Source organism: Schistocerca piceifrons, chromosome X (genome assembly GCF_021461385.2).
Source record: "Schistocerca piceifrons isolate TAMUIC-IGC-003096 chromosome X, iqSchPice1.1, whole genome shotgun sequence".
Classification (NCBI taxonomy): Eukaryota; Metazoa; Arthropoda; class Insecta; order Orthoptera; family Acrididae; genus Schistocerca; species Schistocerca piceifrons.
In genome coordinates this window covers 316,200,307-316,217,650 of record NC_060149.1, presented here as the reverse complement: position 1 = coordinate 316,217,650, position 17,344 = coordinate 316,200,307, and the positions used below count along the sequence as shown (strand labels likewise).

At 45.0% G+C, this 17,344-nt stretch overlaps 1 protein-coding gene across 1 annotated transcript in view; it reads right to left on the bottom strand.

Annotated features, from left to right (window-relative positions):
- LOC124722779 (myrosinase 1-like) overlaps positions 1–17,344 on the bottom strand; it is a 251,244-nt gene that overhangs the window by 162,901 nt on the left and 70,999 nt on the right. Inside the window, exon 4 of the mRNA XM_047247914.1 lies at positions 4,075–4,197. Coding sequence (XP_047103870.1) covers positions 4,075–4,197 — 123 coding nt within the window. The remainder of the gene's footprint in view (positions 1–4,074; positions 4,198–17,344) is intronic.

Below are 17,344 nucleotides of genomic sequence, written 5' to 3'. Positions count from 1 at the left end.
AGAGGACGACCGAAGAAAGGCAGAAATACTGAATTCAGTGTTCCGAAACTGTTTCACTGCGGAAAATCGTAACACGGTCCCTGACTTCAGCCGTCGCACGGACGCCAAAATGGAAAATATTGAAATAAACGATATCGGAATTGAAAAACAACTGCTATCACTTAGTAGCGGAAAAGCATCCGGACCAGACGAGATACCCTTAAGATTCTACAGTGATTATGCTAAAGAACTTGCCCCCTTTCTATCAGCAATTTATCGTAGATCGCTGGAAGAACGTAAAGTACCTAGCGACTGGAAGAAAGCGCAGGTCGTTCCCATTTTCAAGAAGGGTCATAAATCAGATGCGAATAATTATAGGCCTATTTCGCTTACGTCAATCTGTTGTAGAATAATGGAACATGTTTTGTGTTCTCGTATTATGACGTTCTTAGATAATACAAATCTCCTTCATCATAACCAACATGGATTCCACAAACAGAGATCATGTGAAACTCAGCTCGCCCTATTTGCCCAAGAAATTCACAGTGCCGTAGACACTGGCGAGCAGATTGATGCCGTATTCCTGGACTTCAGGATGGCATTTGATACGGTTCCGCACTTACGTTTAGTGAAAAAAATACGAGCTTACGGAATATCGGACCAGGTTTGTGATTGGATTCAGGATTTCCTAGAAGAAAGAACACAACATGTCATTCTTAACGGTTCAAAATCTGCAGATGTAGAGGTAATTTCGGGAGTACCGCAGGGAAGCGTGATAGGACCTTTATTGTTTACAATATACATAAATGACTTAGTTGACAACATCGGTAGCTCCGTGAGGCTATTTGCAGATGACACGGTTGTCTACAAGAAAGTAGCAACATCAGAAGACTCGTACGTACTCCAGGAGGACCTGCAGAGGATTACTGCATGGTGCGACAGCTGGCAGCTTTCCCTAAACGTAGATAAATGTAATATAATGCGCATACATATGGGCAGAAATCCATTCCAGTACGATTATGCCATAGGTGGTAAATCATTGGAAGCGGTAACGACCGTAAAATACTTAGGAGTTACTATCCGGAGCGATCTGAAGTGGAATGATCACATAAAACAAATAGTGAGAAAAGCAGGCGCCAGGTTGAGATTCATAGGAAGAATTCTAAGAAAATGTGACTCATCGACGAAAGAAGTAGCTTACAAAACGCTTGTTCGTCCGATTCTTGAGTATTGCTCATCAGTATGGGACCCTTACCAGGTTGGATTAATAGAAGAGATAGACATGATCCAGCGAAAAGCAGCGCGATTCGTCATGGGGACATTTAGTCAGCGCGAGAGCGTTACGGAGATGCTGAACAAGCTCCAGTGGCGGACACTTCAAGAAAGGCGTTACGCAATACGGAGAGGTTTATTATCGAAATTACGAGAGAGCACATTCCGGGAAGAGATGGGCAACATATTACTACCGCCCACATATATCTCGCGTAATGATCACAACGAAAAGATCCGAGAAATTAGAGCAAATACGGAGACTTACAAGCAGTCGTTCTTCCCACGCACAATTCGTGAATGGAACAGGGAAGGGGGGATCAGATAGTGGTACAATAAGTACCCTCCGCCACACACCGCAAGGTGGCTCGCGGAGTATAGATGTAGATTTAGATGTAGATTTCTAATGTTTTATCTATGTATTCCTTTTAATTCATAATCACCGTGATGTTCCCTTTGTCTGTCCTTGTTAGTATGTCACATCAATGTTCACTTGTATTCGTAGAGACTATCCAAGCCTGCAGGTTGTGATTTTGTATTTGGCCACAAACGGCAACTGTACAATGTCCTTAGCACGTTGCAAGTGACAGTTGCGGTCAGGACAGTGTTCTGTGTAGCTGTGAGTGTACTATGTCGCATCCAAGTGAATTCGAACATGAGCAAATTGTTGCTGCTCGTATGCTGGATGCTTCCATAGCTGAGGTAGCCTAATTGTTTGGTGTTTCGAGAGGTACCTGTCGTAGATTTATACCGCTTACAGGGAAAGAGGAAGATCATCATCCGCTAAGGCACAACGTGGACTAAAGTACGTATTGAGTGACAGTGACAGATGGTCACTGAAGATGATTGTGATGGGAAATAAGAGGGCCGGCAGCGGTGGCCGTGCGGTTCTAGGCGCTTCAGTCCGGAACCGCGCGACTGCTACGGTCGCAGGTTCGAATCCTGCCTCGGGCATGGATGTGTGTGATGTGCTTACGTTAGTTAGGTTTAATTAGTTCTAAGTTCTAGGGGACTGATGACCTCAGATGTTAAGTCCCATAGTGCTCAGAGCCATTTGAACCATTTGAAATAAGATGAAAAAGTCACTGCAGAACTGACTGTCGCACTCGTTAATCCTGGAAGCACCAAAACAACACGAAGAGTGATCCATAAGGAGGGAACTTTAGTGCTAGCTGGAATTCCAAATCCACTTATCAGTGATGTAAATGACCGAAACAGCAAACGTGTTGCCGAACCCTTAAAACATGGACTATGGAGCAATAGAAGAAAGTCATTTTGTCGGAGGAGTCGTGTTTCACACTAATTCTAACTTCTGCCTGTGATTACGGCTCAAGAGTGAAACATGGCCGGGTTCGGTGACGAATTGGGCAACCATGTAGTAGTATTTTATGGCCTCGTGGGTACTCGGTATAGCAGCATTACTGCCAAGATTGTGTGGCCGTTTTGGCTGATTAGGTCCACCCCATGGTACAATGTTTGTTCCCCAATGGTGATCATGTGTTCCAAGACAGCTCACATCATCCAGGACTAGTTTTGTGAGCACGAAGAGGAAATTGGTGCACCTCCCCTGGGCACGACAGTTCCCAGATCCCAACAACATTGAGTCTTTTTGGCCTACTTTGGAGAGAATGGTGAATTATCACTACCCACCTCCCTCATCGTTGCCTGAACTTGCCACTAGTTTGCTGGAATAATGATATGAAATTCCCTCTAAAACCATACAGGACCAGTATTTATCAACTGCGAGAAAACTGGAAGCTGTTTTCAATGCCAACGATTTTCCTACACCGTATTAGGCATGGTAATGTGTTGTGTTCTTGTGTTTTCTTTCTGCCTCCTTGTAACTGTCCACGTGCTGACATGGACCTCAGAGCCTATAGGTACATGAAATTCGTGCCTGTACCGAGCGTCTTAGTCGAAAGCCTATGCTATTTCTCCGTTGATTAATTTGGATAAATGAAGTTTTGTTTATGTTCTTCACTGGTGGCCTTGAGTCTCTGGAATACAAAGTGATTGGTTACTTAGGGCAGCTAGTGATAGTAGCGATTTATTCTTGAGTTGATTTCGCAGTCGTTCTTATGATTACTCGACATTTTCAATGATGAACTAGTTTTTGTTATCTATTCTGGACGTTTGTTCACATTATGAGTTTAAACAAATCCAGCAACTGTTCACCCACACTATTTTCTGATAATACAACTGAAAGTTATTTGGTAGCGACATGGCGTGTGAACACAAGGATCTTATATAACTTAACACAAACCGCGAAACAGCAACTTATTTGCAACTTATTTACAACAAGTGAAGTTCCTGCTTCACAACTTATTCAGCAAATATTACAGCTCACAAGTGATGTAAACGACTGAGTGAAATAACTCTCTGTGTCGATTTGATCTATAAACTTTATTGTGGGGTGATCGAAATAAGAAAACTTGTCAAATAGGCGAAACACTTTCCTCTATGCAGACATTTCTCGTTATTTGTTAGAGAAGCCCTTCTTGACTTCTGCAACTGTGATGAAGGTTATTTATGTAAACTTGTCAAATTTCGCCGCGCGGTATTAGCCGAGCGGTCTTAGGCGCTGCAGTCATGGACTGTGCGGCTGGTCCCGGCGGAGGTTCGAGTCCTCCCTCGGGCATGGGTGTGTGTGTTTGTCCTTAGGATAATTTAGGTTAAGTAGTGTGTAAGCTTAGGGACCGATGACCTTAGTATTTAAGTCCCATAAGATTTCACACACATTTTTTTCTTGTCAAATTTCTCGAGGCAGGTATTGTGGAACATTTTCGACATGTTGAAAGTGCCATTTTCATATGAATATTGTCTTACCTTGTCTCCCAGGTGTGTTAAAAGTATCCTCGCATAATCCACAAAATATTCTATAATTGCAGGATTTGTCCATCCACCTACGTCTTGCAAAGGAGTCGGGAGGTCCCAGTGGTACATGGTCACCTGAAATTGAAGTTAACTCAAGTTAATATAATGGAAATCCATAGTACGTAAGTCCTAAAAGAACTGAGCGCTGCGCGGAGCGGCCGCGCGGTTAGAGGCGTCATGTCACTGATTGTGCGGCCACTCCCGCCGGAGGTTCGAGTCCTCCCTCGGACATGGGTGTGTGTGTTATTCTTAGTATAAGTTAGTTTAAGTAGTGTGTAAGTCTATGGACCGAAGACCTCAGCAGTTTGGTCCCTTAGGAATTCACACACATTTGCACATTTGAACTGAGTACTGGCAACTGAAAAATGTGAGAAATGGAAACATTCAATGAAAATATTCTGTTAGAGGAAATTTTAGTGCATCTGAGTTAAAACGTACTTAAAGCGTAAGAAAGTGGTGCTATTAGCATGTTGTAGCATTCTTTATTTAACATAAATTATATTAATTCGTGCCATTATTTATACTTCCGTGCAAGTTACCACGAAAGATTTCGAACATTTTCAATGTCTGTAGTTGACAAACTAAGAGCAATAGTTGTGTAGCTCTGTTTTCCTGAACTAAGAGATGTAAATTGTTCAGAAGAGAAAGCATGTTTGAAACATTAATAATTTTAATATCCGGATTTCGGTAGTTTTAAGACAGATGTCCCAATGGGAAGTCCAATAACGTTATTTGCTTGTTTACTGCTATTGTGAAAAGTTATCAATTAAGAATTTTTGTAGACTGGACAATTGTGTCGTGATATATAGTGTCCCTTATTATTTAATATCTTTTAAATTATTATTAAAATAAGAGATACTTTCATATTACGTGAATATCATGGTATCCGATCATAATTGCCATTATATTATGCCCTGTCGTATCGGAGGGAGTAATAGTAGTAGTGGAAGAAGCTCGCAGCCTGACGTGATAACATTTAAGAAGGTGTATCGAAGTTACAAATGAACTTCATAAGGTCGGGAAAAACGTAAAAATGTGAATTTAGTAACATTATGATATATGAAGTGGATTTACACTTGGTGAATATCTATTATCATTAGCAACTTGTGAGAAATGAAAATTTGTGCCAGACCGGGACTCGATCCCTTATTTCCCACCTCCCATGAGCTGTCTCATTAACCTCTATTTTTTTCTTTTTTTTTTTTTTTGTACAGTGCCGCAGAACAGTTCAGTAATGAGCATCAGACAAAGAAAATATCTTTTCCGCAATATTTAAAGAGTTACTAGCTACAGGTAACTGATAAAACTGAATTTAATAATTCCATTAACAGTGTAACATTTTTTACTCAATGTGCCAGCATACAACAGGTTCAAGACAACCTGTGGGACTTCATCAAGATAAAAAATAACAATAATTAACATAGGAACGCCCTCCTGGCGAAACAAAACAAAATGGCGACCACATGCCAACGAGAGATGAGTAGATTCACATTGATCATGAAGTCCCAGCAGGTGAGAGTCGGGTACGTCTTCTCGAAAAAAATTGAGAAACCTGTAACATGGCGCGCAATCCGGATCCGCGCGACTGCTACGGTCGCAGGTTCGAATCCTGCCTCGGGCATGGATGTGTGTGATGTCCTTAGGTTAGTTAGGTTTAAGTAGTTCTAAGTTCTAGGGGACTGATGACCACAGCTGTTAAGTCACATAGTGCTCAGAGCCATTTGAACCTATAACATGGGTTAAGTTGCGTTAAAAGCACCAAACAGGAATTTAGCTTCTCATACCCGGGAAACCCCTGCTGCGGGGAGGGTCCATGAGAACATTGCCCAAAAAATTGGTATAATACTGACGATATGCTGAATGGCACATTAAAGAGGTATGATGATCTTCGAAAAACGCGCAAAAAACAATGACACTCTTGCTGCCGTCTAGAAACAAATAATGAACCGAGAGACTTTTAAACAACTTTACAGCATTTGTTTTCGTGCACGGGAATAAAGTTTCATCCGGGAACAGAAACGACTGCAGTACAACAGCGTGTAGAGCAACACGTAGGAGAAAAGCAAGTACTTTCCTTATGAACAGCCATACATCTTCAGTAGGTTCACACACCAGACGATGTTCATCTGTGTCAAGCATGTGTTTCTAAGGGCAAAGCGGAGTGTGTGCCATGCTAATGACATGCAGCCAGAGGCGCGTCATGTGTTTCTCATTGGCAATCAGATACCAGGTTATACGAGCCTCCGTGATGAGGAAGACATGGTGTCGAAACGCCACACCACCGGCCAAGAGGTGTCGGTATCTCCACTTTGTTCCGGTTGAGACCCCTCATCATTAGGTTATAAACACCACATACCATAGGAGTCCTGGTACGAGGCAGGTCTGCATGAACATAACTGTATTCGATGAAAAATTTCTTGATGCACGAGAGGGAAGTAGAAATACGCGCTATTGCAACGGGCTGCACGTGCGAAAGAGGTGCAAGTTCATCATCAGCGCTCCCGAAAAACCGGTCGAATGGTGGGTTTACTACTTAATCATCATGCAGACATAGAAGGTAGCCGCTCTAACACATACGTTGACAAGACCAAGGCCACCTTCCCGAGGGGGAAGAGTAAGTGTGCCATAACGAACTTTAAAAATAAGACCCGTGCGCCAGCAGCCTGTTCACCATCGCCTTCGGTATTGGTAATACGTCAACCAAATGCGGTGTCCTTGACCCCAGATGAGAGATGACAAAATCAATCTATTGTACGATGTCCAAACCCACAGCAGAGCCATGTGGATCTCTTCATTAAAATTGCTACACCAAGAAGAAATGCAGATGATAAATGGGTATTCATTGCACAAATATACTATACTAGAACCAACATGTGATTACATTTTCACGCAATTTGGGTTCATGGATCCTGAGAAATCAGTACCCAGAACAACCACCTCTGACCGTAATAACGGCCTTGATACGCCTGGGCTTTGAGGCAAACACAGCTTGGATGACGTGTACAGGTACAGCTGTCCATGCAGCTTCAACACGATACCACAGTTCATCAAGAGTAGTGACTGGCGTATTGTGACGAGCCAGTTACTCGGCCACCATTGACCAGACGTTTTCAGTTGGTGAGAGATCTGGAGAATGTGCTGGCCAGGGCAACAGTCGAATATTTTCTGTATCCAGAAAGGCCAGTGCAGGACCTGCAACATGCGGTCGTGCATTATCCTGCAGAAATGTAGGGTTACGCAGGGATCGAATGAAGGGTAGAGGCACGGGTCGTAACACATGTGAAATGTAACGTCCACTGTTCAAAGTGCCGTCAATGCGACCAAGAGGTGACCGAGACGTGTAACTAGTGGCACCCCATTCCATCACACCGCGTGATACGTCAGTATGGCGATGACAAATACACGCTTCCAACGTGCGTTCACCGCGATGTCACCAAACACGGATGTGACCATCATGATGCTGTAAACAGAACCTGGATTCATCCGAAAAAATGACGTTTTGCCATTAGTGCAGCCAGGTTCATTGTTGAGTACACCATCGCAGGCGCTCCTGTCTGTGATGCAGCGTCAAGGGTAACCGCAGCCATGGCCTCCGAGCTGATAGCCCATGCTTCTGCAAACGTCTTAGAACTGTTCGTGCAGATGATTGTTGTCTTGCAAAAGTCCCCATCTGTTGACACAGGGATCGAGACGTGGCTGCACGATCCGTTACAGCCATGCGGATAAGATGCCTGTCATCTCGACTGCTAGTGATACGAGGCCGTTGGGATCCAGCACGGCGTTCCGTATTACCCTCCTGAACCGACGGATTCCATATTCTGCTAACAGTCATTGGATCTCGACCAACGCGAGCAGCAATGTCGCGATACGATAAACCGCAATCGCGATGGGCTACAATCCGACGTTTATCAAAGTCGGGAACGTGATGGTACGCATTTCTCCTCCTTACACGAGGCATCACAACAACGTTTCACCAGGCAACGCCGATCAACCGCTGTTTGTGTATGAGAAATCGGTTGGAAACTTTCCTCATGTCAGCACGTTGTAGGTGTCGCCACCGGCGCCAACTTTGTGTGAATGCTCTGAAAAGCTAATCATTTGCATATCATGGCATCTTCCTCCTGTCGGTTAAATTTCGCGTCTGTAGCACGCCATCTTCGTGGTGTAGAAATTTTAATGGCCAGTAGTGTAGTTAGCTGGCGTTGCTATCCGTACGTCGAGCATGAAGTTAATTCCCAAGCGCTTAAGCGTGTGCATCGGCTGCAGCAGAGCCGCACTCACTCCCGGAAGACCCTTTCCGATGTTCAAGGCACCAGACTTCGTAAAATTCATACTGCTGCTTGCAGCAGTTCGATATCGAGTGAGCCATTCGAGCACCACACGCACTTCTGACCCAAAAATGCCAAGTCATCCACGTACGCACGACAGATAAATGTATGGCTCCTCATTGCGTTCCAAGGTAATGGGCTCCGAAATTCGTATAATAGTGGCTCAAGAGCAATCGCAAAAATAATAATCGACAATGGACACATCTGTCGGACCGATCACGAAATAGTAATGGGGCCCGCTGAAAGGCCATTGATCAGTACCTACGATCAGTCACCTCGTAGAAGTCGAATGATGATGTGTATAATGTCTTGGGGGAAGGCCATCGGTCGCATCACTTCCGCAAAATAGTCATGGCTCACCCTATCAAACACGTGGTCCAAGTCCACCGACATTCGAAAGCTGCAAGTTGGTGCTAGTGCAATAACATCACGATAGTGACTGAGCACTGTCTATATGTTACTGTCTCCACCAAGGCACATTTCATCCACAGATACAACTTGAGGCAGGACGCGTTTGAGATGGGCTGCGAGGACCCGTGTGAAAATCTTGATATGACAATTAAGCTTCGGCAACGGCGGGTAATTCTCAATCCCCGATACCCAGACAGCTAGGGGAAACGGCCGGTAATGCTTAACTTCCGACACTTGGACAGGTAAGGGACCAGAATAATCAGTTCCTCAACAAAGGCAGGAGGGAGTGGAACGTCAGGAGGCATAAGTTACTGGTACATAGCAATCCAACGAGGATCTGTAATGTCGTGAAAGATGCGATAAAACTCCAACGGGGAAGCGTCTGGGCCTGGGGATTTGTTTATCGCTCCCTTATGGAGAGCGTCATCGAAGTCATCAGCTATAACTCGAGCCGTAAGGATCTCCACAGCAACTCTTTCAACAACACCAAAAAAGGGTGGAGGACTTCAGAGGACTTCGTCCATTTCTTTATAGAACTGTTGATAGTAGTCCACAAAGCCGCTCACAGTATCCTTCTGAGACGTCAATCGGCGACCAAATGGCATGCCAAGAGCATGCGTCAGTACTCTCTGACACCACCGCCTCGCTCTGACAATGTGATGCATTGATGGGGATTCTCCACGGATCCGATCCTGACATCTTCCATGAATCATTGCTCCCTGAAGACGGCAACCTGTAAGCGAAAAAATCTTCGTGTTTACCCTCTCAATTTGAATCTGTCCATCGAGAGACTGGGCTTGGCCAGAGAGCTTCCGGAACAGCGTGAAATAAAATTCCAACATATTTCGATGCCAATACATGTTGTTGCTACCACATTGTATCATCGTGTGACGCAAATCAGGCTTAGCACTTACAAGCCACCACCTGAGGGCTGAAGGGTACGTTGGAAGGCTTCTTTCACAGGTGGGTCATGTCGCGTCTATTAACTGCCTACACTCCGGATCCTGGAGATTTGCAACTTTTCAACTTCTAAGTGCTTCGACCGCGCCCCAATCTCTGCCAATGGAGAGAGACAGTGCATATGTACCCGATACCGTCAGAGAAGGCCATAGGCCACAACTCAACGAGAATTGTCGCAGCCATGAAACCATGGGGAACAAAGACGATATCAAGGCGACTTGCCGAATGGCTCGTAACATACGTATATCTACTTAGATTACCTTGAACACAATCCTACGTATCAACGAGATTCAAATCTAGCACCAGTAGATGTAGTTCCTGGCAAAGGGGTATACTGAGAAAACTGATCCTTCTGGAAAATCACGCAGCTGAAGTCTCCACCAAGAGTAAAATGGTCGTAGCGGCTTGCCAACAAAGGCGCCATCTCTTCCGAGTAAAACTACGACAGTTCCATTGCTTTTCCGAGCCAGTGGCAGCGTAAATATTGATGATCCGGACACCATGGAAGGTCTCCACGAGACCCCTGGGTGATAGCAGGTAAAGCACATCTTCAACCACGATTTCTTCCCGTAGGAATATCATCGTCCCACTACCACTGTCATCACATGGAGTAACATCGACATCGTATCCATGAAAAGCTGGGAACTTGTTGAGGCGAACTTCTTGCAAGGGGCAATATCGATGTCCGACACCTGCAATATTTCGCGCAGCAAGTGAAGTTTTTCCAGCATCCCGATCGTGTTGATATCTACTAATCCTGTAAGTCTGCCACGGGACAGAGTCACATGGACGCTCATTAATACAGGAGGACTAGCAGTCCCCGTAAGTGCCTCTCCAACAGACAGCATGACTCCATCCGAATCCTCAGTCGAATAACAGTTATGGGTTGCTGCTGCAGCAACCACAGTTACTTCAACGTACATTGATTCATCTTCAGCATCATCGGACCAAGCAGTACTGTGTGGACCCAGATCGTCCAGCTCAGCCTCTGTAGCCAACGAGGGTGACAGTGTTGCGTCGGAGGAAGAATAGCGATGGCCCGATTGCTATCCATCTATGAGAGGCACGGCGCTAGGTGAGTGCGTTGATTACTCTGTATCTGATGGGAGAAGGGCTCCATGTTCTGCCACAGAATCCAACGGAAGCAGGTCTTGCCAGAGAGGATCACTATCGCCCATAGATTGTGGTAGGCACGTGCCTGATAGAGGAAGCCGATGTTTCTTACGTGTTTTTGGCGACCGTATTTCAAGCATGTGTGGTTCAGTATTTGAAGATGCCAGAAGGTCCTGATGGTCTGGTATGAAGGCAGCAGTAGGCACGACCATGCAGTCGATGTCTATCCCCTGCTGAAGCCACCTCGCCGCATGTCAACACAGGCGGAGCAGGAGAGGGCACAGGCATAAACGATGTCCGCTCCTCATCTCTCAGCTGTATAGTCGTAGTCAGCAAAGGTTCAGTAGTGGGTAGCGGCGCAGACAGTGGGCTAGGATCATTCTGGAGAATCTCGACATACGTCAGCTGAAGTGTCGTCGGTGTATTTGAAACCATTGTATACCCAAGTGGCAATTGCATTCTCTGCCGAATCCACTCTGAGCGAACATGTCCTTCTAGCCCACAGCCAGAGCACGTTTTCGGCTGGCCATCATAGATCACAATGGTGTGGCATCCGCCAATATATGAAATAGGACGGAATGTGTTTGGTCAATACGGACCTGCCACACTCCATTGAGAACTGAGAGTGTGATAAAAGCTCGCCCACTTCTCGGCCGTATGGCTTGTCACCTTCCCGTACATGTGGAGCGCCAAAATCACCATCTTCGAAGCTACTTTAAATGGGAGTTCAAAAACACGTATCGTCTGCAGTCCAAGTCCTGAATGGTCTACAGACACGTCACCAATATTCCCATCTGAATCACGGAACTTGATACCACTCCTAGTTTTATTTTGAATCCTGTCATTCGCTACGTCGTTTATTAACTTCACATAAAGCACTGTGCTCGCTATGGAACGATGTATGCCAACATGAGCGTTATAGTCAATCTTAACATCATCTTTGAGAAATTGTTCGATTACACGTGCTTTCAGACGTGCCTATTCACTTGAAAAACTGATTGTCAGTATCGATTTACGAGAAGAGTAGATCATTCTTCTTCAAAATGAAATGTTGTGCACGAAGATCGCTGAAGCACATAAAAACCCTGAGCGCCAACTCTGCGGCAAGGCTGTAAACAAGACGTCCATGCCGCCGCCCTACCAAAGGGAGACTGTGATCACTTCGCCTATTCGAGCACGCCCCCAGTGCTTGTTCAAACCTTCATATGAAACGCTGTCAAAATCCAAATGCAAGCAAGGAAGACAAATGTAATTCTGTATCATCATTTTAGCCCCGCCAGACGTGATTATATCATTAATGGCAAAAGAGTCTATGTTTCAGCGGTAACTGCATTTATTACAATAAAAAGTCCTTCAGGTATTAATGCATGGATTCAATATGGACACCATGTTTCTAACATTGACAACTTGCAGATATTACATATCACTAACAAAGGCAAGAAAATGGACCTCTTAGAGGAACTAGAAATATATATTCACACACTCAGTTCACCCCAACACATTCTAAATGAGCAGCTGAAACCAACAACTAAACAATTTCTAAATAATTTCCGTGGGCTGTTGACAGAAAGCAGACACAAACTGGACCCCTAAAAGTCACAACTCAGCACAAAAAAACAACTACCTATTTAAGATATCGGTATAAAACTGCATAAATATAGGATGGAGAAAAACTACGTCACGAAATTTTAACCCTGGATAATTGATGCCAATAGGACCCAAAATTACTAATGTTGCGTCGGCCAACAATTTTTAAACTACGGAAACTAGGTGCCATGCGTTCCGATTGGCCACAGGATTGGCCTGTTGCCGGATGCTCTGAACAGCGCATCAGCGCAAGTGCTTTGCCTGCCGGAGATCGCGATGTATCTAAGCCAGCCCGCAAGCTCGGTGGTAACGCGCCAGCCTTTCACTCTGGGGCGAATCCACCGGTGTCCCGACATATACATTGTAGTTGCATGATAAGACGTACCGGGACCAAACCCTTTAACAGCTGTTAGTTCGCTACAGAAAGCCTTTTACAAATTGTGTCGGCCCTGAAAATGGCATTTTTGGAAGCTAGGACATTGTTTATTTAAAGCAGGTGTTCGAACTGGCGACCCTCTGACGCGAGACAAACTTGGTAACGTCGAACGGTGTTTTGCCGAAATCTTTCAAAGATTCCTGTCTGTTGCCGTGATGTGAGTGTCGGCAGGTTGAATGCGGTCCATTAATTCCTCTTCGTTTCTATGTGGTTCGCGTCCGGGTTGGTGAACTACATCTAAATCTACATCTACATCTACATTTATACTCCGCAAGCCACCCAACGGTGTGTGGCGGAGGGCACATTACGTGCCACTGTCATTACCTCCTTTTCCGGTTCCAGTCGCTTATGGTTCGCGGGAAGAACGACTGCCGGAAAGCCTCCGTGCGCGCTCGAAACTCTCTAATTTTACATCCGTGACCTCCTCGGGAGGTGTAAGTAGGGGGAAGCAATATATTCGATACCTCATCCAGAAACGCACCCTCTCGAAACCTGGCCAGCAAGCTATACCACTATGCAGAGCGCCTCTCTTGTAGAGTCTGCCACTGGAGTTTGCTAAACATGTCCGTAACGCTATCACGCTTACCAAATAACCCTGTGACGAAACGCGCCGCTCTTCTTTGGATCTTCTCTATCTCCTCCGTCAACCCGATCTGGTACGGATCCCACACTGATGAGCAATTTTCAAGTATAGGTCGAACGAGTGTTTTGTAAGCCACCTCCTTTGTTGATGGACTACATTTTCTAAGGACTCTCCCAATGAATCTCAACCTGGTACCCGCCTTACCAACAATTAATTTTATATGATCATTCTACTTCAAATCGGTCCGCACGCATACTCCCAAATATTTTACAGAAGTAACTGCTACCAATGTTTGTTCCGCTATCATATAATCATACATTAAAGGATCCTTCTTTCTATGTATTCGCAATACATTACATTTGTCTATGTTAAGGGTCAGTTGCCACTCCATGAACCAAGTGCCTATCCGCTGCAGATCTTCCTGCATTTCGCTACAATTTTCTAATGCTGCAACTTCTCTGTATACTACAGCATCATCTGCGAAAAGCCGCATGTAACTTGCGACACTATCTACTAGGTCATTTATATATATTGTGAAAAGCAATGGACCCATAACACTGCCCTGTGGCACGCCAGAGGTTACTTTAACGTCTGTAGACGTCTCTCCATTGAGAACAACATGCTGTGTTCTGTTTGCTAAAAACTCTTCAATCCAGCCACACAGCTGGTCTGATATTCCATAGGCTCTTACTTTGTTTATCAGGCGACAGTGCGGAACTGTATCGAACGCCTTCCGGAAGTCAAGGGAAATGGCATCTACCTGGGAGCCTGTATCTAATATTTTCTAGGTCTCATGAACAAATAAAGCGATTTGGGTCTCACACGATCGCTGTTTCCGGAATCCATGTTGATTCCTACATAGTAGATTCTGGGTTTCCAAAAACGACATGATACTCGAACAAAAAACATGTTCTAAAATTCTACATCAGATCGACGTCAGAGATATAGGTCTATAGTTTTGCGCATCTGCTCGACGACCCTTCTTTAAGACTGGGACTACCTGTGGTCTTTTCCAATCATTTGGAACCTTCCGTTCGTGTAGAGACTTGCGGTACACGGCTGTTAGAAGGGGGGCAAGTTCTTTCGCGTACTCCGTGTAGTACCTCTTGTAGGTGCTTCCTCGAAGCGCTCGAGAACAGTCTCTTCAAATGTAGGATCCTGTCATGTTCGAGGTCTTCCAGCATCACCATGACATCCCGCTAACGAGCCTGTTTCGCCAAGTCACCGGGGAATTGCTGTAAACGTTTGCGGGTGTGGGTGATGCCATGCTGGGTAACGTTCCTCATACAACCGTCGAGCTTCATGCTCATTACCATCGGCTAATCCATAAACAAAAACCATATCTCGTTGTTCTTCGAGCGAATACTGTGCCGCAATGCTTACTGTATGACTAAATCGCAGGTGACGTGTGTGTGCTCCGAAGCAGTGACGGAACGACGCACGTTTGTATGTGTGAACCGGCAACCATAGCGCTGCCCATCAACCGACGAACGGCAGCAGGGCAATTCCACGGCCAATCGGAGTGCGTGGCGCCAAGTTTCCGTAGTTTAAAAATGCTGTGTTGTCGACCTACACAACATTAGTAATTTTAGTTCCTACTGGCATCAGCTATCCACGGTTAAAATTTCGTGACACGATTTTTCTCCACCCTGTATAAACTGTTCAAATAAATGGCTCTGAGCACTATGCGACTTAACTTTTGAGGTCATCAGTCGCCTAGAACACATCCATGCCCGAGGCAGGATTCGAACCTGCGACCGTAGCGGTCGCTCGGTTCCAGATCGTCGCGCCTAGAACCGCTCGGCACTTCGGCCGGCTGTTATTTACATGTTGCATTTTGCACATCCTACGCACCATCTTTGCTCTGTTTACATCCTTGCTCAATAGGAAATAAATGATGTTTTTGTGTCTCTGCTTGATGATAATATGGTATCACATATCAATACCACACCACATTCACAATAGCAATGGAAGTGTAAGTTTCCGTCTGACGTCGACAGCGGTGGCGCGGGACCTGACGGACCCAATGGTGTGTGACTGCTGAGCCATGCCTCCAGCTGCTCCGCACTACGAGCGGCCTCTGTCGCCGCGGTATAGGATGGCCGGCGGCAGCCGCTCAGCCCCTCTTGAGCTCAGAGACACTTCGCTACGTGAAGCTTCGTAGACGCTGCCTATTCACTGCTCCGATATTAGCGTTGGTGCTTTACTCCTAGTTAACGCTGTGATAGCTGGACCCTAACTCTTGTTGCATTATTTGTAATGAGTCTTCGTTCATTTCGAGAAATTCAAGTTAAGTAAATCTTCTGTTTACTGTGTTAACTTGTTCGCTCATCATTTCTGCTCCTGTCCAGCTTTCCTACGATGACGGCTGACGCACCACTCTGTAGCCCACCTCTCCTCACGATTGTGTACGAAGTCGTACACAACAGATAATTTTTGTACTGCAAACAAAAGCATTAACTGTATACCAAATGTGTGTTGTTCAACATTGACATTAAGAATATTATAAAGTGTGGCACAGTAATTTATTTGTAATATTTGTGGTTTTTGCAATTCAACAACATATACATCGATTTGGAACGGCACATGGATCACAACAGAAGAAATCGCCTACTGCTAGAACCTATGTAACTGAGTAAAACTATTTCACATTAGTTTTTAATAAATGCAAGCATTGAAGCGTGTCTCTGTTAATGAAACAACTTATAAGGAGGGCTATGCGTGAAGCGTTCAGTGAATTCGAAAGTAAAATTCTATGTACCGGCTTCACAGAAAATCCTAGGAAGTTCTGGTCTTACGTTAAATCAGTAAGTGGCTCGAAACAGCATATCCAGACACTACGGGATGATGATGGCATTGAAACAGAGGATGACACGCGTAAAGCTGAAATACTAAACACCTTTTTCCAAAGCTGTTTCACAGAGGAAGCCCGCACTGCAGTTCCTTCTCTAAATCCTCGCACAAACGAAAAAATGGCCGACATCGAAATAAGTGTCCAAGGAATAGAAAAGCAACTGGAATCACTCAATAGAGGAAAGTCCACTGGACCTGACGGGATACCAATTCGATTCTACACAGAGTACGCGAAAGAACTTGCCCCCCTTCTAACAGCCGTGTACCGCAAGTCTCTAGACGAACGGAAGGTTCCAAATGATTGGAAAAGGCCACAGGTAGTCCCAGTCTTAAAGAAGGGTCGTCGAGCAGATGCGCAAAACTATAGACCTATATCTCTGACGTCGATCTGTTGTAGAATTTTAGAACATGTTTTTTGCTCGAGTATCATGTCGTTTTTGGAAACCCAGAATCTACTATGTAGGAATCAACATGGATTCCGGAAACAGCGATCGTGTGAGACCCAGCTCGCTTTATTTGTTCATGAGACCCAGAAAATATTAGATACAGGCTCCCAGGTAGATGCTATTTTTCTTGACTTCCGGAAGACGTTCGATACAGTTCCGCACTGTCGCCTGATAAACAGAGTAAGAGCCTATGGAATATCAGACCAGCTGTGTGGCTGGATTGAAGAGTTTTTAGCAAACAGAACACAGCATGTTGTTATCAATGGAGAGACGTCTACAGACGTTAAAGTAACCTCTGGCGTGCCACAGGGGAGTGTTATGGGACCATTGCTTTTCACAATATATATAAATGACCTAGTAGATAGTGTCGGAAGTTCCATGCGGCTTTTCGCGGATGATGCTGTAGTATACAGAGAAGTTGCAGCATTAGAAAATTGTAGCGAAATGCAGGAAGATCGGCAGCGGATAGGCACTTGGTTCATGGAGTGGCAACTGACCCTTAACA